Source organism: Pteropus medius, unplaced genomic scaffold (genome assembly GCF_902729225.1).
Source record: "Pteropus medius unplaced genomic scaffold, Ma_sr-lr_union100, whole genome shotgun sequence".
Taxonomy (NCBI): domain Eukaryota; kingdom Metazoa; phylum Chordata; class Mammalia; order Chiroptera; family Pteropodidae; genus Pteropus; species Pteropus medius.
In genome coordinates, this window is record NW_024354867.1 from 4,216 (window position 1) to 26,542 (window position 22,327).

Here is a 22,327-nt window from a genome sequence, read left to right on the forward strand (position 1 = left end):
TAATGGAGGAGCCTATCTATGCATATGTGGTACAGGGGGTGTAAGAAAAATCTCTGTACCTTCCTGTCAATTTTTTTGTAAACCTAAAATTGCTTTTAAAAAAAGGTTAAAACTGAATATTGGATGATTTTATTTATATGAAATATCTGTAAAAGACAACATTGCAGAGATAGAGAGCTTTCTTTGAGACTGGGGGTGAGAGTGGAGGTTGACTGCAAAGGAACTTGAGGGAAATTTTGGAGATGGGAAAGTCATAAACCTGAAATGTGGTTATGATAGAAAATTCTATGAATTTTCAAAAAAATTGTTGAAAGGTACACTTAAATGGGCAAGTTATGTGGTATGAACATTATACTTCAAAAAAGCTGTAAAAATATATTTCACATGTGAGATAGGTAAAAGTACTGTGGTCATGCTTCCTATGTTATCACAAGTATAACAAAGCTATAGTTGAGCAGAATAATAATACAGAAAATAGAATCAATATAAATTACCTAATCTTTTCTACTTAGTTGAATCATTTGATAACTCCAAACCATTAGAATTTACTTAAAAACATTCCATCTATTTAATAAGAATACATGAAAACATCCTTTGAAAAACAAAGAGAAATATTGTCCTAAATTTCAATACGTAATTATTTACTTTTGCTTCTTGTTTTGTGGTCTTCACCTCACTTATTTTCAAGTTTTTAAATATGAATCATGAAATATATAAAGCTTTGATTCATAGAAGCAATACTGTTCTGGCTTAACCAGCAAAAGATGAGATGATAGAATTTTCCATTTTAAATTTTGTTTCCCAGTGTAGCATAAATTACAATCGCAAAACCAGTTACATATTCTTGCTTAATATGTATTACCTTTTCCTACTGGTCAGCGTGAAGTCAACAACAGATTCCTTATATAAACCAGCCCCTTCAATATTAATGACATCATCTACATCAGGTTCAGTAGCAATCAGTATTATGGGAAACTGCCAGATCCCATCTGTTATACACTCTATTTTCAGTGTAATTTCAGACCTTGAAAAGAAAAAGAGATTATAAAGAATACTCCAGGAAAACAGGCAAAGAGAATACAATATAGCCAGATCAATCTTTAAGGTGAAAATGTAAGCAAACCTTGTGGTTTCATTAAAAGCACTGGGACTTTTAATTCTTAAAAAAATGTAAATGACTGTTAATTACACTTTAAGATTAATTTTTAGGTCACATGTTATATTATCATTCTCCTTTTAGGTGTTTTGTAGCACATTTTATCTATGTTCTAGTTATTTACTAAGAACCAGTAAAATATGCAGAATTGACTGCAAATTTTCTATAACAAGCATTGAATATCAAAATATTTAAGAATCTAAGGGGAGGTTGACAAATGGACCTAAGTGTTATGCTAACAGATATTCCATACAGGGATTTTCTCTTCAGAAGGAAACATTATGAAAAGTTTTTTCAACACCTGATTTGCATAGACAAATTATATTTTCTGTGAATACTTAAAGCCCCATAAAATTGAGTTAAATTGAAGCTTTTAAAAAATTAAATTGTAATCAATAAAGACCACAAGCACCTTACACAATAACATGAGTGGCAGTTGAATTAATGAAGAGAGTAGAGATAGCCTTTCTAAGCCTTTGGATCTGAAGAAGAGTGGAAACATAGAGCAGTAGTTAAAATTGAGGAATGGTTATCCATTTGTTTGCTTAGGGTGGAAATGACTCAAACAGGTAATGATGTGGTTGCAATATCATGTCAGATTGGACAAAGAAATCACAATCTTCTTATGTAAAACTGTCTGAAAGAACAGTCTGGGAACTCTTATCCTCTTTAGATAGGACTGTAAACTTATTCAACCATTTAGGGAACAACTGGACAATACCTTACCAAATTCGAAAGTTGCACACACTAAACCAACAATTTCGCTATAGGTAATTTCTCCCAGAGGCATGTCTCGAAGATTCAAGAAATGATATTATAAGGATGTTCACTGCTGCATTATTTATACTATCAAAAAACTGGTGCCAAATTAAAAAAAAAATTCCTTCAATAGAATGCTGGTAACAACAATAAAGTGTATTGCATTGAAACAGTGGAATACTAACTTAGCCTATGATGACTGATATATATTATTGAACATATATGCAAAATGTAAACCCTAAACCTATACCTCTCTCACACTTTCCTATCTTAGTAAATAAAACTATATTCCTCTCAGCACTACTTCAAGAGCACTATTTCAATAACTGATCTCTCAGCTTCTACTCTTGCCATCTTCCAAGGAGGAGAGGACTTCTATACTTTCAAGCTATTGTTTTATTTTGGTTTTTCTTATTTAACTCTGTATCTACTTTTGAACCACACCAAATTCATTTGGAGCAAGGAATAGCAGTCTTAAATGTATATGCACATAGAATTGTTAAGCGACATCAGATCATCACCCAGCACTTAGAGAATTTTATAAATCATGTGCACAAGTTGCCCTAAATCAGTCCCCCAAAATTTATCCTTCAGTCATTTCCAATTGTTTCAAGCAAAAAAGACAAATTCACAGCCTCAAGACCCTATGTGATCAGATCCTGGCTAAACTCTCTAACCTTACTTTCTCCTTTGCTCACTGCATTAAAGAAACGCTGGCCTCCTTACTATTCAGTGTTCACGCCCAACGTTCTCCTGTCCCATGGCCTATATCTCAAATACTCTTTCAAGCTCTTCTTATCCATAAGGTCCTTGTTCAGACATCAAGTCTTCATGGAATCTTAACTGTCTGCTTATCTGATATACATCTATTTCTCCTTATTTATTTCCCTCTCGGGACAATCTGAAATGCTACTATTTACTTATACATTTAATTCTCTCTTACTTATTATTCTCACTAAGCTACATAATCAAAAAGTGCAGGAATCTCGTCTCTTTTGTAGATGCTAAATGATTTTTGAATATATGAATGAACATGTTCAAATGAACAATGTTGACTAACTTCATTCTGCAGGCCAATCTTTGGAGTTAGTGGAAGCCACTGAGTCACACCTTTTGTTCCATAGTGAGGAAGAGCACTCAATTTCAGGGATGACCATACAAACCATTTTATGGTCAACACTATGGATTCCTAACAATGTACATATGTGATATTTCTTATTACCAGTTATCTCCTCCAAACTCTGTGAAATATAACTTTGGGGGGTCTCATTCCCTTCACCTCCTGAGCACCTAAAAAGTTTCAGGAGAACGCTGAGCTAAGATAACTACTATTTTTAAAAGATAGCCTAAGACAAATGATATCTATCATTTCTCTATTTAAACCAAATGTTTAGACCTGTGTTAAATTAGAATCATCAGACTGATTCATGACAATATTAACTATTTTTCTCTTAAGCATTAGACCCTTGATTTTTATTATAAGAAAAAGTCAAGTTCTTTAGGAAAATTTTTTTTTCTTTGTAAAACTACCACTTAGAGCCTTGAACATTATTATGTACAGCACTACTCTGTAAAAGGATGGATGCTAAAAATTACCTTGTATTTATTGTTGTGAAACAATATTATATTTTTCTTTAACCAAAACATGACAATTTTGTTTTTTCTCCTTGCCAATAAGGAAGAGTAGAATTTAACTTAATACTTATTTTAATTATCTAGGAAAAGCATGATTTGGGTGTAATTACTTTTTATTCTTCTTTGTCATAGTTTAGAGCTATTGGTTTTAGTTTGGTTTTTCTCATTTAACTGTGTGTCTTGCAGTGAACCATCCAAAATATATATGGAAGAAGAAATGACAAAAGTGAATGAATTTACAAATATGCACAAAATAGAATCATTATGTTAGACAGACATGAGCGACAGGGGAACAAAGGAACAAAGGCCCACCCCAGAGACCTTCCTTAGGCCCTCCCTGGAACACCCATTTTATAGTTATGTATCACCCCTGCATCCTGAGTAATGAAAGAATGAAGGACCATAATACTATAGCTAGGTTTAATCCAGCACAGACACTTGTGCAATAAGGACTACTCTAACCCTAGTTTCACCTCAGCCTCATTACACCATCATTATAATATCATGCTTATGCCTGGAAGTTCATGAATCTAATTATAACAGACTGAATTCTGGGTAACCCCATGCACAGTAGGCAGAGTTACATAATAGCCAAATGTCAATCAAAATGACCTCACATGCCAATCATCTAGGAACACCCTTGTAACCTCCTATCATGGCCCAAATATAAACAGACCTTCCCACTTCTGTACTGTTACAGCCCTCCCTGTAATCTGCCCCTCACCTGGAGCATGCTCTATTCTTTTTACCTCCTGAATTCCATGGGGTTGCAGCCTTCCTTGGTGTGACCCTTCTCCTTCTAAAATGTACTTTCAATAAATCTTACTTTTTCTAAATCTCACTGACCTATAATTCTTTACTGCATTGGCAGGGAAGCACCGAGGACCCCCTTTATGCTGCTGGGGTGATGGTGGATTTCACATTACCCCGTGTGGTAGCAAATAAACTACATGAGAACATCACGCAACATTCATAAAAGTTTGTAAATCACACATACAAGTTGTCCTAAATCAGTTTCTCAAATATTCACCAAGAAGCTCTAAATCCACAAACTATTAAATGAGTATAAATTTACACTGGTTCTGCTCATATTCATTAATGAAAACATTTTCCCTTTCTGGTTGTTGCTTGTAATTTCCATACCACTAAATTAAAACAATACAAACCTAAATGTATAAAAATACTAACAAATAAATATAGAAAACTATGAAAATGAAAGGGAAGATAAAAGAGGGTAACGTCAATGTTTATAGTATACTTTCTTCTTGCAGCTTGATTTTATTACTACTTCCTGAAGATGACCCTATCTTTTATTTTTTGGACTACATATTCAAAGCTACTTTAAATACATGCCTGGCTACATCAGATACATAGCTAAACTACAGAAAATTTTAAAAGCACAAGTAATACTTGAAATTGTTTTTTTTCATTGTCAATTTGTATTTTGTATTTTGTGTATACTGTGGTTCTGATCAGTATCTCTGCATTCAGATATAAATAAAACCCTATTTCAGATGCAATCTATCATACAGGATTTGCAGGTACGACGTAACAGTTGCCTAAAAAGTAAAAGTAAAGACACTGAATGAGGCTTCCCAGCGTATAGACATTCAAAGCTCGCTATTCTAACATTCCAATACAATCCTCTTACACTTTACTAACGGATGTGCAATGTTATGGTTTTATGTGGTAAAAGGGTACTAACAGCAATTGCAAAGTAGAACATAGTTTAGGCATTTTCATCATTTGAACTAGTTTTGAGAAGTATCAAGAAATATTATGTTGCAATGTATAGTGCCAAGTCAGTATTTTTTTTTTTTAATTTTACAAAGCAGACTGCTCTCTTTTGTTATTATTATACCCTAATGACTTTAGAGAGATCACAATTCAGGAAGATATCTTAGATTTCTAACCATTTGGACTCTTTTTTTCTCATCAGAACACTTTTCATAGCTTGATAGCTAGAAATAATCTAGCCCAAAATATTTACCTCAATAGCATCAAAGAAGTAATACAAACCAAATATAGAAAGATGGAAAGAAAAATCAATATTATTTAGTTTAAAAAAGTAATACAATTTAGTTTAAAAGAGAAATTATATTGTTTAAAGAAAAAAGGAATAAAAGGGGGTTTACCTTATTGGTTTCTTTGGTGAAAATATCAGGTTGAAAGCCAATGTTATCATTTCAGCCCGGATATTATAAGATTTCTTCATCAAATATAAAGCCACAGTGGATTGCAAGTTAGACCTCATAACTTCAGATTCAAATATAATTTCATATTCAAATTCACGTTTTATAGGTATACCTAGGAAAATCAAGATTAAAATTCATTTCAATTTAATTAAATACGTATAGATTGAACATCAGGTAGGTTACATAACACTAACCATGCACAGGTATTTATAAGGAGGGAGAGGGTATATGTTATTTAGCTTTGTGTTCATAATGCCTAGTGTATTTACCAGGTATATAGTAGTACTCGGTATGATTTTATTAAATGGTAAATATATAAATAAATGAATATAAAAAAAAAAAAACCTGCCAAAGACAATTCCTACCATCCTTAAATCTTTAAAATATTCAGATTTATGAAATAAGAAATAGCCAAGTGGAAATTAATAATCAATATTTACTATAGTAAATCAACATTTACTATAAAATACAAATATGGCATGCTCTATATAATAAATGTACTAAAGACATGTACCTATAGACATGTAATTTGTAAAGAAATATTTGAATTAATTTTAAACAATATTAAACCAGCATTCCAATCTTTTAGGACAGGATTTTCAAGTTCTGGTTTATTTTGATAAAAGAGAAAGTTCTTCATGTTTTAGTCTTGGAGTATTACAGACAATATGCTTAACCATATATTCTTAACTAGTAGGTTACCAATTGACTCACATCAGAGGAAAGTTACAGCAAGGTTTTGTTAGGTACTAGCGAAAATTACCTTAAAGCCAGGACTGGCATATAGAAGCGAAGCACAAACACCTATTATATTTATTCTCCATGTACATGTAAGGAGCCCAAATTCCAAACCAAGGAGTTCAGTGCATGTGGGTCACAGAAAAGAGGTCAGAGAACCATGACTTTACCTGGTCCACAGGTGAGCTAATTTCTAAGGTCTGTCTCTAGTGTATAAAGGTAAAAGTGATCCGTGGGTTCACAAAAGTGATGGCTACCTTTCTTTAAGCAATCCTAACAGAAATCACCTTTCAGAAATAGTTGATTATAATTTCTACAATAGAATTCTGAAAAGAAGCTTGGCTGCAACAAGCCCAAGTCATATTTAATGATTACTTAGCTAACCTTATTAATGCAAAATAACTGACTGACCCACACCCTCACAAGATCTCTTTTTTCTTTTTCCACATGTAAAAATAAATCTGACCTTCTGAATTGCTGGTTTTCATTGTATTGATAAATTGGCAATTGTCGTTCTCATTGATAACCATTCTTCGCTATAGCTAAATCAATGTCTACATATAATATGTCTATTTGTTTTGGGGATGGGATATGAAAATGTTCCACAGGAGGCCATAGTCCATACAGAGAAACAAAATTTAAAAATTTTAAGTATTTAATGAGAGATGAAATTTCCATTGCATTCAAATAACATACTATTTTTAAAAGCAATTACTGTATATAGTTGAGATTCGCATCTGTTTTTGCTTAATTATTGAAGCTTTTATGGCAACGGTTGGATCAGAATTAAGATAGGAAATGAGAAGTTAAATTTAGTTTCAGAAGCACTGAATCCACTGTGGGGAAATCTGTTACTATGGATGTCATAATTCCAATTCTAAGATACATTGGTACAAAACAAAGATATGCTTATCATCTAGGAAGCAGAGTGTGAGGATGAGGCAAATAGGAACCACATGAATATATTTTTCAAACTACACATAACCCCTTTGTCTGTAACTCAAATATATTGATATACGCATCTAAGGGAAATAGACAGAATCAGGTCAGACCATATCATGATAAACTGGCATTCTGTATTGTGTCTTAAAGCTGATCTGTTAGAGTCTCTGCATATTATTGGAAAAGTCATATTACCAAGTAAGAAACAGGCCTTTTGCTAGGTTCCTAACTTGGAATCAATCTATACAGTAATTTTATATGGACTGGATTGATAAGAGCTGTCATTTAGGTCAATGTAAATTAATTATCATCTGAATGTTGGATAAAATTAACATCATGACAAGCATAGCTTAGAACTTCAAGAAAATACCTGAATATTTAAAAAAAAAAAAAAAAAAAGCAAGTCTTTAAATAGATGTAGTTTCCCATAGTACACATTACAATTTCAAAGTTACAAGTCAAACGTCCTTGAGAATTTTTCCAATATTGGAGAAAAATTTTGTCCCTGTAGAGCAAATCCTTAAAAAGACACTTGAATCCATGAAATTAATAGTCAGAGTAAATATATATTTAACTTCAATTGTGTTTTAACAGGTATGTAAATATTTACTAACCTCTTTTTATTCTCTTACAATATATAATGGTTATCACAGGCTTGTTTAAAAAAACAAAAAAAAAACAAAAAAAAAACAAAAAAACATTTTCAATTGTCTCCCATTCCCTGAAGATTTTCATGAACCACTAAGACTTGTAGGTTTTGCCTCAATTAAACTTTCTAGCTTTGGCTAAATTCATGAATATGAGGCAGATAATTGAGTTTCTACAGCCAACATCTAAACATACTTTAAAAATATAACATTTTTTTCTTATTTATATTTTAATTTTCTTTAGTCATTCAGCAAATAATTGAAAGCTTTCCTCGAAATCACAAGTATGGTTCTTATCCTCATGCTTATGATTGACAGGAGAGAACTGCTAATAAACTACCAATCGTACCATTAGTTTTAAAAATATTACTGTGATAACTGCTATTATGGAGAAGTAAAGGAGGCTATGAAAGCATAGGTTCTAGGAATCTGACTGCTAAGGTCCTGAGGAGAAGACCAATATACCAAACTGAAAGGTGATATGGGTTACCAGGATGTAGAGAGAAAGAAAATGCCCCCTAGGCTTCAGAGAAGTATGGAGAATTTCCCATGGTAGAAACCAACTTAGCCCATTTGAGGAAGAACTTATGTGAGTGGAGCAGAGATAGTGGGAAGAACCTATCAATAGATGTAGTGGGCAAAGTTGGCAAGATCGTGTGGAGCACTGAGGATCTGGGACTTCTAAGAATAACAGGATGCCACTAAATGTTTGAAGTATGGAAGTGATGTGCTCATTTAAGGTAAATTGAGCAAAAAGAGATTAGAAGAGAAGTTAATGAAGTTTTCCCGGTAGTTCAGGCCAGGTGGTGGCTGGACAAGGGTGAGAGGAAGATGTAGATTAAGATCAAGAAATGCCCAGCGATGTATAAAGCAGGAGTTACCTGAGCAGTCATGACTGGTAAGTAGAATCACTGAGCTTATTACTTCAGTACTATATTCATACCCTTAACATATATACAGAATATTTAATCAAACAGGCTTCAGAGAATTTCAGAGTATGATATATTTATATCTACATCTTCATCTATATCTATATCTATATCTATATCTATATCTATATCTATATCTATATCTATATCTATTTATCTATCTATAGTGTCATAAAATAATAATGGTAACAATCACTTAGGTATGGCAGCAAAGCCATTACATTGAACAGAGGGATGTATTTCCCATCCAGATATTGTTCCTGAATAATTATCATTCAACTTAATGTCTGGATCATAATGCCAATAAATCATGCAGTGAGAACTTCTGGCCAAGGGTTCCTGTTATTTGGGTGAATTTTCTCAGGACAATGACTGAAATTTACTTAATGTGGAAGAATAACAGTAATTTTTAAAAAGAAAACTTGACTAAATATAATAATCAAAGGGTACTGAATTATAAAAAATTTATTTCCAAAATATACTTTAAAATTATGTATTATTATACCACAAATATTTTAATCTGTAAGAAACACATTTCATAGCAAACCCAACAAAACGTCTCAATTATGGAGAAACGAATATCAAAGTATAATAAATATTGTTATTCATGTTATTTCCTTAAATTTCTGTAGTTCTCTCTTCCTTAATAATAGACATATACATTTATTTGACAGAATATGATAATTGCATAAAGAATGAATGGGGCAATAAGACAAATTTGAAATAGGATGAAGACAACAAGGTATTCAAAGAAAACAGAGGATTCTAGATAAACTACCCAGAGCTATTTTCTTTGAATAGATAATGAAGAATGTGCCATCTGCACTCTCTTATATTTTTATAAAATTGCATATCTTTGTGAAGGCATATCTCATTTACATATTTTACTTCACTTTCATAAGGCAATTTAATAGATCAAACATTTTGATTAACTTAAAATAACTGTATGTTCCTCTGATATGACTGCAAGTACAATATACTACGAAATAAAAATTAAAGGAAGAAAGTGACCACACAGCTGATGCTTTTCTTACATTTTATTTTAAACAGGATACCAGGAATAAAAGATAAAGGGACTAATTATAACATAAATATTTTACCTGAGCTTTTAGCAATTAGCATCCAATTTCAGGCTCTATCCAAGATTTAGGTACCATATTTTTATACTTTCTTTTTGATAGATTATTCTTTTATGTATTAATGAGAAAACTGAATGACATTGAGAGGACCATGTTTCCTTCTCAAAACATCATGCAGTGACTGAAGATGGGCCATCTAGTACATTACTATCACAAAAAATCCAACTACAGCTTTACATGATAATAATGGTAATAGCTAACACTTATGGAACATTTATTGAGCACCAAGTACTTTTAAGGATTCCATACATTTACACTTAATCTTCAAAAATAGCCTATAAAGTAGATACCATTAATGTCTCTATAGCTGAAGAAAACTGAGTTAGAGAGAGGTAATGTAATTTTCTCAAGGCCCTACAGAGACTAAATGGAAGAACCCAAGCTGTCTCATTTTAGACTTCACAATCTAGAATATCAGGCCTGTCCTATGGCCCAATTGCTGAGCAGATGCCATCAGTATCATCATCTGGAAGTGTGCAGGACCTAACTTGTGCAAAGAAGTATGGTGGCCCTCAGGGCAAAGCCCTGGGTCACTCAAACATTTAGATTCCACTCAGAGGAAGAGGAGCCAACAACAGAGATTGAGAAGGCACAACCAGTGAGACAGTAAATTAATAAAGCTAGTCATGAAAACCAAGAGCAGAAAGTTCTTCAAGTGAGTCAATTGGTAAATGCTGCTGACAAGTTGAGCAAGCTCAGAACACAAATTAGGCATACTGGATCAGGCTGACAATCTTGTTAAGGGCTGTCTCATTAGAGTAGTTAGAACAGAAGCCTTAATGAAGTGAGTTAAGGAAAGAAAGTAAAATAAAGAGCAGCAGAGCAAAGGATCAAGTCTAGAAGGCAATGTGGGGTCATGGAGGACCAATGAAAGGTTTCTCAGGAGATGTTTGTGATTACAGACCAAACCTGACACGGGAGCTTATATACAACATGCAAAAAACATACAGCAAGATGATGGGCCTAGGGTGAAATGAGACCAGTGTAACATAAATCAACAAATCAGACACAAAAGACAATTGTTGAGCAGATGCCATCACCATTGACAGTTAAGCAAATAAATAAAAATAGGCTCAAGCTATAGAACGTTTGGGAAATAAGAGGAAGAGGCATGAATTTGATGTGTAGTTAAATAATAAAACCATTTCTCTCACAGAAAAAGTCTCAGAGAGAAAGTCAACATACTAATCTCCAGAGAGACACAAATAATGCACGGACCAGGAACTACTTAGGAAAAATAAACACAATTATAGAAGAAATTCTGCCCACAGAGAATAATCTATAAAGTCATAGAAATGACATTGCAAAACACAGTCTAAAAATCTAAGTATAATACTATCCCAGTAGGGTAATTATAAATAATACAGGTACATAAATCCAACACGTTGGGTAGATTTTCTTTGAATTCTTTGATAACAGTTTGTGTCTTGTTCATTTTGGAATCTCTGGGGCTCAGTATAATATCAGGCAGCAAAGATGCTCACTAGATTGTTGTATGAAAGCTACCAGTCCTGGTTCATTCAATGGCATGTATGAGGAGTGCAGGTGGAGAGAGAGCAGAGAGGTCCTAGCATTTTCCCTTAATGAGGCTTGATAGTTTTATCAGACTCTCAGGGAAAGAAGATGAAGATAAAGGGAGAATGATGGAAAGAGTGGTGGAGATTCTTATCTCCTACTTATCATGTTTATGTAGAGGGGCCTATTCACTCATGAGAAGGGAAAAGTATAGGAGGAAAAAAAAAATCAATCTACGTCCTCCCTCATGACTTGCCATCGGAGGAAAAGCAACATATCTGATTAGTGAATGAGGGTGCAAGAATAGAACAAGATAAGATGAGCAGACCCTTCTCTTTCTTTCCTGATGTTTTGATCCAGGAATACATCCTTTCTTGTCCTCCTCCTTCATGTGTGGGTTATTTGTTCCTACAGGGAGTCTGCAACTGCGTAGTTTGGGGTGAATGTACTTAATTTTGGTGGACAGTATTGATGAGCCCAAATGAGTCCATAGTACAAAGTCACTTTCCAGTCCACCTTTATAGTTAATAAAGGTAATCTTTTGATCTCCATCTGTTGTATTTCTACATCTACTTCTCAGTTGCTTATAAACTCAGTTGAGGGAATACAGGGTATAATCAATGATCACACTGAAAACTCCATCACAATTCAAGCCACATAGCAAAGTGCTTTAATTTCTACCATAAGGGATTTAAGAGCCATTAGGAAGCGTAAAATGGCATGAACAATATGACTCTGTTGGACGCTAATTTGCTGAGTAAGCTATAATTAAGTTACACACATGAGGGGGAAATAGCTGGTTTGCCTCTGCATATAGTAAAGACTAAAAGAATTTTCAGACTTTGTGATCAGACTTGTCCCTTCACAAAAAAATAGGTGAGAAGGGAAGGGCAAGCAGGAAGACCTAAAGAATGTTAGCAAGTTAGTTATATCTTTGAAATATGGGCAAGGAAAGGAATCAAGTTATTACCAGATGCCTTTAATGAACCCAGACATGGGAAAGGTCAGCTGATTTATCAAATATTCAGGTATCATAGAGACAGAAAAACATTACAATTGAGAGGAGACAGAAAAAAATCTACTTCTGGATTGCAGGCCAAGTTTCAGAACAGAAACATTCACAAATTAAAATGTCTTCAGCCAAGAAATAGATGAGCTTCTTGAGTTTGTTGTTATTGAGTACAGAAAAGGCTATTGTAGAGGGAGTGATGGGAAGAGATAAGCCTGCAAGCCTTCCAAATAGTTATTTTCAATATTAAGTGTTATTTTTCATCAAGAAAAGTAACAAAGCAGTGAAATAAGAGCCATATCAAAAGGTATACTTTGAAGAGCTATTTGAGAAAGATTGTTTTCCTAATAAAATGTCTTTAAAACCTCTCACTCAAAATGATGTTGGCACTTTTGTTATAGATCTTGTTTATCTTGGAGAAAGTGGATTTTTTTCCAGGTAATAAGATTTAATCAATTTCTATTATCAGAATTTTAATTTCTTTAGCTTGCAACCTGAGAAGAGTATAACTGCAGCAATTTAAAGTAGCAAGATCATATTAAAATGGTTCCTATATACAAGCATTGCTTTGCCCTTTTTTATACTTAATGTCATAAAAGCATCAACATTTTTCCTTCAGCAGTCTAGATTTCCAACAGAAATCAAGGTTTGAACACTCAACTCTTAAAATTCACTTAAGCATATCAGGATGACACACAAAACAATGATTTCATTTCAAAAAGGGACTGGACATTCACTGGGGTATGGTTACTGTAAGTTGGCTCTTATTAAAATGATGTTCATTTTAATTAAGAAGTACTTACATTTATTTATCACTGGAAATTGGCAGTTGTATTGCACATTGGAACTCAGGTTAATCTACACTAATATTTTTTGCCCTGATCTGCACAGACAATTGGAATTCTCTTTCAATATTGGCTCTTGGTTGAAGAAAAGAAAGCTGATAGGGTTTCATTTACTTAAAGATTACATTCCCTACATTTCTCTAATGCTACTACATGATTCATGAAAGGAAACTGCATCCAACTTAAAATAATGTTTTTGAAATAAATGGAAATGGTTTGCATTAGTCTGATTTCATAATTAACAGATAGTTCTTTAAAATAAAGAGTAATCGAATAGCCTTACAATGGGAACTCCCTTCTCCTCATTTAAATTTATTTCATTTTTAAAAATAAATTTAAGCAGTGTGTGATTAATTTGGCATATTTGCAATTACAAAACTAAAGTTCAATTAAAGAGAAAAAAATAACTAATAAATTAACATAATTCAAGATTAAATATCTCATTGTGCAATCCAATAGTATTACTATCTCCTTATCTCACATAGTTCACACTATCAATAACTAGCCAGTAAATAAAAAGAACAGAATTAGTGTAAACTAGTTTCCTTGTAATTCCAAAGATCTTATGAAATACACTGGGTACATATAACATAGATACTCAATTCATAACTCCATTTCCAGTTTTTAAAATATCGCCTTCGAAATCTTACAGTGCGTGGAAGATTATTCTGACATTTTCATAATTCATTTAACAAATATTATTTCCAGGTCTTCTTCTATATTTACCCTTAGAATGCTTGTTTTCAAATAACAGAACCTCAATGTGAATGGTCTTTGTAGAAGTTACCATGATGTCATAAAGTAAAAGGAAGGATTAATTGATCATGACTGAGCCATGAGTATAAGCTGATGAGTAGGCAGAGAAAGTAGACCTAAAAAAGAGGAGAAAAACAGGCACACAGAGAAAAGCAGACAGAAAAATACTCCACAGCTTTACGTACTGCAGCTTCTGCAAAAGAAGAGAAACAGACTTACTGTATTCTAACTACAAAAGATGTAGGAGAGGGGGAGGACTAAAAGCCCAACCTCCATTAGACACTTACTTTGAGTAGGGGGAGAGTATATGATTGAACTATTATAAAAATTATATGGCTAGTGTAAGTAGTTTCCACAAGAAATGAGTGGAAATTGGCAAGATGGACAAGGAAGACTATCTCACAGACATTCGCCATGCTAGGAAAGTGGATGGTAACTGTACAGAAGTAGCAAGTGATCCCACTTGGTTCAGTAACAGGTTAAAAACCTAGGGAAACGAGAGGCTGAAATAATAGTAGGAAACAAATGGTGAAGGGTAATTCTGGTCTGTTTTACATAGATTGCATCAAAGGAAAAGGCATTTTCATAGATATAAAACTATCAGATACCAGCAATTTCATATGAAATAAATATTTCTGTGGGTCAAAAATGGATGAATATTGATAATTCTGTATGTTCCAAGGTACTATCTTATTCAGAAAGCAATGGATAAACACTGCTACAGGGGAGAAAAAAAAAGAGCAACGGGATCAAACAGGGTAGGAAGTAAAATAAAATAGAGTGTGATAATAAAGGAAAAGTAGAAACAACTCTTGCTTACTGATTGGTCACTTTGGGCATTATACTTTATATTAGGGAACATCTTAGAAAGCTTTGCCTTGGTAAATTTTTTTGTTCCTACAGGGCTATAAAAGGAAAAGCAATTATGTTAGGCCTGATTATAATATGAATAGTTCAGAGCCTACTATTTCACATCTAGGTTTTAAATCTAGAGTTACTTCAAAAAAAAATGTTTGAAAAAATAATCAAGCCTAGATTCATATACTATGTTTTCCACTTCTATGTTGAACAACTCGAGACAAATCATTAAACTTCTTTTACCTAGATTTCCTCAATTGTGAAATAAAAATATAGTCACACTCCCTTCCTCATAGGGTTACTTTGATAATAAATCTTGTGATTATATAATGAATAAAAAACATAAAATACTTAGGAAAGTTCATGGAAGATAGTAAGTGCTCAATAAATAAACTGGCATGGTTAGCAATAAGGTTATAATCTGGGTTTGGGCATGGTAAAAGGCACAGGCAGAGAGAGTGATAATACTTTATATCAAATAGGTGACAGAGGGAATTGGAAAAAGAGAGATGGTACTCAGTCTATAGCAATAGGGGCTGTGCAGAGAATCAGTTAATTTTGGATCCTCGTCAGCAGGGGATTTGACATGCTGACTAGAAACTGACTGGGACTCTATCTTGAAGAATAGAGACACCAGTCTGATGGTAGGAGAGAGATGAGAGGGTGTGAGGGCAAGCACTTTGTGTCACCAGGCATAGAAAAATACTTCATGTATAATTGATTCTCAGGAAGTACTTTTGGATGGCTATGTAGACAGTTAAGTTTTACAAGTCCAAAATAAAAAAAAGTATGGCAGAGACTGCTGTCTTTCTGATATTTCCTTGTTTTTCTTTTTTAAATAATAGAGAGTCCCCAATTTTATCTGGGCCTGTCAAGAGACATTTTCTAGCCTCGACTGCAGCTAGCTGTGTCCACATACTGAGTTGTGACCAATGGGATGTAAACAGAAATGATGTGTGTATCTTCAGGTCATGGCTTTAAAGGGAACCAGCTTACTCTCTACTGAAGATGCCACTGTACAATTGACCATGTGGATGAGGACAAAGTAGGGGATGGTGGGGCAATAAGAGAAGATGAACCTGGTCTCTGGATGATCTCAAGGGGCATAAGCACTACACTCCCTCCCTGGACCACCTACAAGTCCAGGCTTTCACATGAAAGAGAAATAAGCCTGTCTTGTTTAGCACTCACCATCTGAGTGGGATTTCTTGAATTGTCTAAAACAAACTGATTATTTAATAGAAATAACCATTATTATAAAAAAATTAAAAACTATTCTATTATTTCTTGTATATTTTCTTTATACTCTTGCATACTCTCTCTCATCAGTGATATCTCATTTATATACTTCTATCACTGAAATAATTATATCAGACACAGAAATGATAATATTGACACCAAAGTAAAAAAAAAATATATATATATATATATATAGAGGTGAATGAGAAAACTAGAGAAGGTATTTTGCTTCTACAAGGAATATCATACTTGATTTAGTGGTTGATTTGCTTTTTAAATAACACATAAAACATAGATATTCCTCCTTGGTTTTAATAAAATATTGTTAAAGGAATTTCTCTTTAGATGTAAAATAGAAGCATTCTACTTTAGTTCATCTGGAAGATAGCTGAAAAATAAAGTCTGCATCACTGGAATTTGATTTTGCCGGATCATCAATCAACATTTTGAAAAGTCTTGTTTAAGATTCTAAATGTCAATGGGATTATTTTATAAAATTTGAGTATTATATCTATTTTGTCAATTTTTCTATTTCTTTAATTAAGAAACATTTTATTCAAGGTCATATTTCTAAATTTAAAGCTGTAAGACATGGCTTCAATCACATCTCTTAAATTAGAAAAAGAGAGTAAAGGAAGAAATTAAAGTTGAAGGGCAGTGGAAATTTTAGTTGCTACAGTTTTTTTTCTCTTCTCACTGATGACAGAATCACAATCTATTCTTATAAATCTATTAATAACTATAATTATCATCATTTTGGAGAGAACTACTGTTAAGAGAACAAAGGTAACAGAACTTTGTCGAGCACTATTTTAATGACATATTGTAAATGAAAAATAAATGGGCATGGATTTTCATGTAACTGAGTAATCAGCAACCTGTAATTTAAGGAAACAGGTTTACTTAGCATCATTTTTATATCCGTGACTGTGCTTCTCTTACCATCGATATCTTCATAAGATGCATATGAATGTCTTCTTGGAGTTACTATAAAATCTGATACATTTAAGATAGGATTTTCTCCCAAAAAATCACCAGTCAGCATAACATTCAGCTCCTCTTCTACCCGCTTCTTGGACTGACATTTTATAACAACTACAGGAGAGAAATATTTCCAGTTATTTTGACTATTAGGTGATATGATCATTCTTGAGATAGAAGAAAATAAATTATGTCATGAAAAATAAAAGTTCCTTCCTTTGGCATTGCATCTGGCATTCTTCTCTATCTCTCTTTCTCTCTGTCTCTCTCTCACACACACCCACACCCACACACTCTCTCTCTGTCTCTCTCTCACTCACTCATTCACTTATTCATACAATATCTATAAACATTGACATTTTGGAATAAAATATGAATATTAAATAATATGTGAAAATAACATAACAAGAGATAAATCTAGGGGATATAGATTAGATAATAGAAAATTATACTAGGATGTAAAATTTGATTCAGGAACTGACCTAGCTATATTAATAATTCAATTAGTGGTCATGAACATGCGAATTTTTCAGCTATCTGTATGCTCATTGTGGTAAATATCAGATTCTACTTATATAATTATACTATAGCAAATACCTTCAAACAATTAAAAAAAATAAATTCTGTATCACTTATTTTGTAATACCAGTTCAAAACTATTTCCATTATATTTATTTACATACATTTTAAAATTCATATTTAAAATATTTAAATAAAATATTTTGATTTTCACTCGTGGGTTGATTTTAAATTTAGAAAATACACTAATGAACAATTAAAAATAAAATTATAATAAATTATTTAAAATCAATATTAAAATGTGACATTATTTAATGTACAGCAGAAAAACTTTATATATTTATATATTAAATTCCAATCTTTTCTTACATCAAGTACAGAAGAAGTTGTCAGTAATCTTGTGAGAAACCAAAATATTGTTACTATAAAGCTACTAATTATATAAAGAAGTATTAATGTATTCCTTTGGCATTAATTTTATGCAATAAAATAGGATGGGGCCAGGTATACTAGAGTCCACATAAATAAGAATATTTCTCCAAAATATATTAAATGTTATATTTTTATCACTTCAGATGCACATAGGACATAAACTGAATATAAGGGATAAAAAGGGAACCATAAAATTATAAAAGCTTTTGAATTGAATTATGCTATGCTTTTATAGCATCAATAATGATATATTCACTTAAATTGCAAAATTGGATAATGTCCTGAGATTTATGTGTCTTCACAATACATACCACATTTATAGAATAAAAATATTTTAAATAAATTTATTTTTAAATGATAAAATTTACAGGTTGATATTCAACATTTTGGATTTAGAATAAGTATGTGAAATGTATAATAAGGGTACAAAGTTAGATGTAAACTCAGAGGGTTGATATGGCAGAGGAAAATATACAAGCTTTTCTGGTTCTAATTCACTTCGATCTTAAAGCATTAAGTTGGAAATTAGTATGATCAAAGTTACAATTAGTAACAATTAGTATCACATCACTGGTCTTGTCTTATAAGTCTTTAGGAAATCATTGTCCTGATAATGCAAAAATCATGAAATCACAGTGGATTCACAGCCATTGTATTTCCACTATGACAGGTAGTGGAGTCATTTTCCAACTGTCTTCCCCAGTGGACAAGAGCACATAGGAATGCACAGAGAGAAAAGGTGGCTCACAGAACAACTAAAGTATGCTGGATTTGAGAATAACTTGGATGACAGATACATAAAAAAGAAAAGAAACAATAAACGTCAATGGTGATACAGTCGAACTGGGAAAGCAATAGGTAAACTGTAATGTGTTCTTATCAATGAAGAATGAACTGTACAGAAGGTACATAATATATATTTATAAAATTATACCTATTTGTTTCTCAAGGGCATTCGTAGATAAAAATAATTACTAGAATAGGTTTTTGACTTCTAGAAAAATAATTTAATAACTAGCACACTATCTGTTTCAGAATAGATCTTATGTTGAGTGTATGGGGGCAAAGTGTACCCCCTTGAGAACTTTAGTACATTCCAACTAGTTTTTGGAGGACATAAGAAACGACTAGTGTTTGGGACAACTAGGAATAGAGAGCTCAATGTTTCCATAGGATAGTTCTTGGATGAGACTTAGAATTACACAGAAGTTGAAATATGGTGATTAAATGTGACCAAAACAAATATCTGGAACTCATAGATCTAGTTGAGGGCTTTGAGTGCTTCACAGAATGTGAGATAAAGGGCCCTGAAATTAATGTTATTTCAATCTTAGCTGATTTCTAGGTTTTGCCAACAGGAAGAGCAACTGGAAATGGTGTAGTTTTGTGGAAAGATCATTGGACTCATTGTTAGAGGACCAGAATCATTCCTAGCACTCCCACCAATAGGGCTGGTTACTTCACGACTTACTTTCTCTGGACCGCAACTTCTTACTTGTACAAAGAAAAGTTGGGATTAGAAGGTCTCTAAGGTACCTTCAAATTCTTGTGTTTTCTGACACTAAAATGTACTTACCTGGAGGGAATTTAGCATGTTTTGCCTGTGGGAGTCCAAGAATGGGGTATATCCATTGTATTGTTTGTATTTCTCCACTGTCTATTCCCATAGTTCTAATTAGAAATTAAATGAAGAGTGAACAAATATAATAAACACTTTCAATATTAGCTGAAAAAAGCATATTCTTTATGAACCTAATGGTATTTTAGAAAAGCTCATGAATTTAAACTTTGGTAGAGAGAAGCTAAGTATAAAATACAAAACACTTTCAGCAAACTTTGATTTTATAAACATTTAAAAGTAAATCCTGGGAAATTATCACAAGAAAAAAGGTAATACAACTATTGTGAGATACAAGTTAAAACTGAAGAACTTTCCTCCTACATTTAAAGCTCAGCATTGGTATTTATTGATGTGACTAAACTGTGCTTAATCAGAGGAATTGCAATACAATTCCCATGGATTATATTCTAAATTAGACGAGCAATACTGGCAATATTAGAACAGCAAGATGGCAATATTAGAACATAGTTCTGATCATTGTTCAAAATGGGCTTTTCTTGTTCAAAATGAAACATAAGTCATAGCAGGTAGGGCCAGCTTCGTGGGCATGTGAACTATGCAACAGCACGGAAACCTCATACTAAGAATTCTTCCATGCTTGTTTAATGTATATACTATAACTGTCTTGAAATTATCAATAGTTTTTGAATAAGAGTCCCAGTATTTTCATTTTATACTGGGAACCACAAATCATGTAGGCAGTCTTGGCTGCAGAAGTGGTAAAAAGCATGGCAGAATGGGCCCACAGGAAAGAATTTTTTGAAATGTAGAGAGGAAATATGAACACACAGGGCAAAGAATTTCTTTTTAATTAAGATTTCTAGACCATTATTTAATTAACTATAAAAGCTGAGGAAATATTTAAATTTTGCAGCATTATTAGAGTTTCCAGAAATTTCAGTGAAGCAAAGAGAGTACACAAGTAACCTACATTCTGGAAATGACACAGTATCTCCTAGTCACAGTAGTGTTTTAACAGGATGTCATATCTACCTGGCACAGTGCCATCACTTGGTGAATGCCAGCATCACAAGTCCTATACTTTGCCCAGACAAGCTGTTTTAGGTTGTTTTCCAAATACAGGTTATTTTCCCAGTCAAAACAGTCCCTTTGTATGTCTCTGACTCTGATTCATTGACATGATTCTTAATATTAACTTGTTCATCACTCTGAACTTCATATCAGCAATGATATATACTAAACCCAAATAACAAATATAATTCCCTCTCTGAACATATATATTGCATAACATATAAAAGAAACAGATCATACCAGTGCCAGACTAAATTAAATCATTTTCCTTCAATGTCCTTATTTGAATGTTACCTTTTTGTTTCTGTGTTCAATTCATCAAAATTGTCAATAGGCCAACTTTTTCCATTTGCTCTCATCATTTGAATAATGACCATTGTTTTCTGTAATCTCATAATTTTGGGTACAAACATCACTGGGATATTTATAATTCCTTTAGGAGGCAATGCAATTCCTGTAAAAATGCAAAAACAATTTTTAACGTGGTAAATATTTTCAGATACAATTCAAACGGCTGAAAGTAATCTCCTTATTCTTTTACTGATAATCAATTTTTCTAGATTACTTCTTAATAAAAAATATACTTTGCTAAATTATAAGCACATTTTACTGGCTTCACTAATTTTCTTCAAATGTCATCAACCCTATTTTCAAAAAAAACAAAACATATTTATCCTGAGGCAAGAAGGTTCTCTTGAAGAAGCTGGAAGGGCTGAGAAAATGTTGAAAGAGATGGCTTGGGTTTCTCACTGTGATAAAAGAACCATAAAACCCACAAGTCTTTTCAAGTCTTACTACATTTTGCAAAAGACAAAGTACAGCAATTTTCGATCCTTAATTTCTTGTGTATTTTTCCCCTAGACCATAATGGCTTCAGATATCTGCTTAGAAACCCCAAATTGCTACCAATAAACTGTTCATTTACTTAATGGATGCCATGAGGGAAGCCAAAGTGTATTTGTGAAAGAAAAGGTGAAAGAAAAGGGCACCCACTCCAGCCTGTAAAAACCAGAAGGAAAAACTGACAGCATTTTCTCATGTTCTAATGCATTAGAATTTTTTAATCTTTACTTTGTATAAGAACCACCTGTGAAACTTGTTAGACATGGAGCTTGCTAAGCCCCACATTTATTCAGTCTGGGCTGTGGTCCAGGAAGCTGCATGTTTAAGTAGCACCTCATGGGATGCAGAAGCAGATGGTCATGGGACCATACTTTGAAAATAAATCCTATCTGTTGGACAAGTATTAAGAGATTGGAAGAGTGGTGAGCTTCTGGCCATTTGTAACAGTGAAGGCTTCCAAGTGATGAGTGTTTCCCTTTATTGTGAAGAGTAACACTATTTCTTTATAAGAAAATAAGGGATATTGACTATATTTTC

The 22,327-nt window shown here is 33.0% G+C and overlaps 1 protein-coding gene across 1 annotated transcript in view; it reads right to left on the reverse strand.

The window, feature by feature from the left end:
• Window positions 1–862: 862 nt before the first annotated feature.
• The window catches only part of CFAP47 (cilia and flagella associated protein 47), a gene marked incomplete at its 3' end in the record, with an annotated part of 348,750 nt that continues 327,285 nt past the window's right edge, over window positions 863–22,327 (reverse strand). The window contains exons 54-58 of the mRNA XM_039855224.1: window positions 21,242–21,401; window positions 19,871–19,965; window positions 17,305–17,457; window positions 5,686–5,857; window positions 863–1,024 (exon numbers count right to left, since the gene is read on the reverse strand). Coding sequence (XP_039711158.1) covers window positions 863–1,024; window positions 5,686–5,857; window positions 17,305–17,457; window positions 19,871–19,965; window positions 21,242–21,401 — 742 coding nt within the window. The remainder of the gene's footprint in view (window positions 1,025–5,685; window positions 5,858–17,304; window positions 17,458–19,870; window positions 19,966–21,241; window positions 21,402–22,327) is intronic.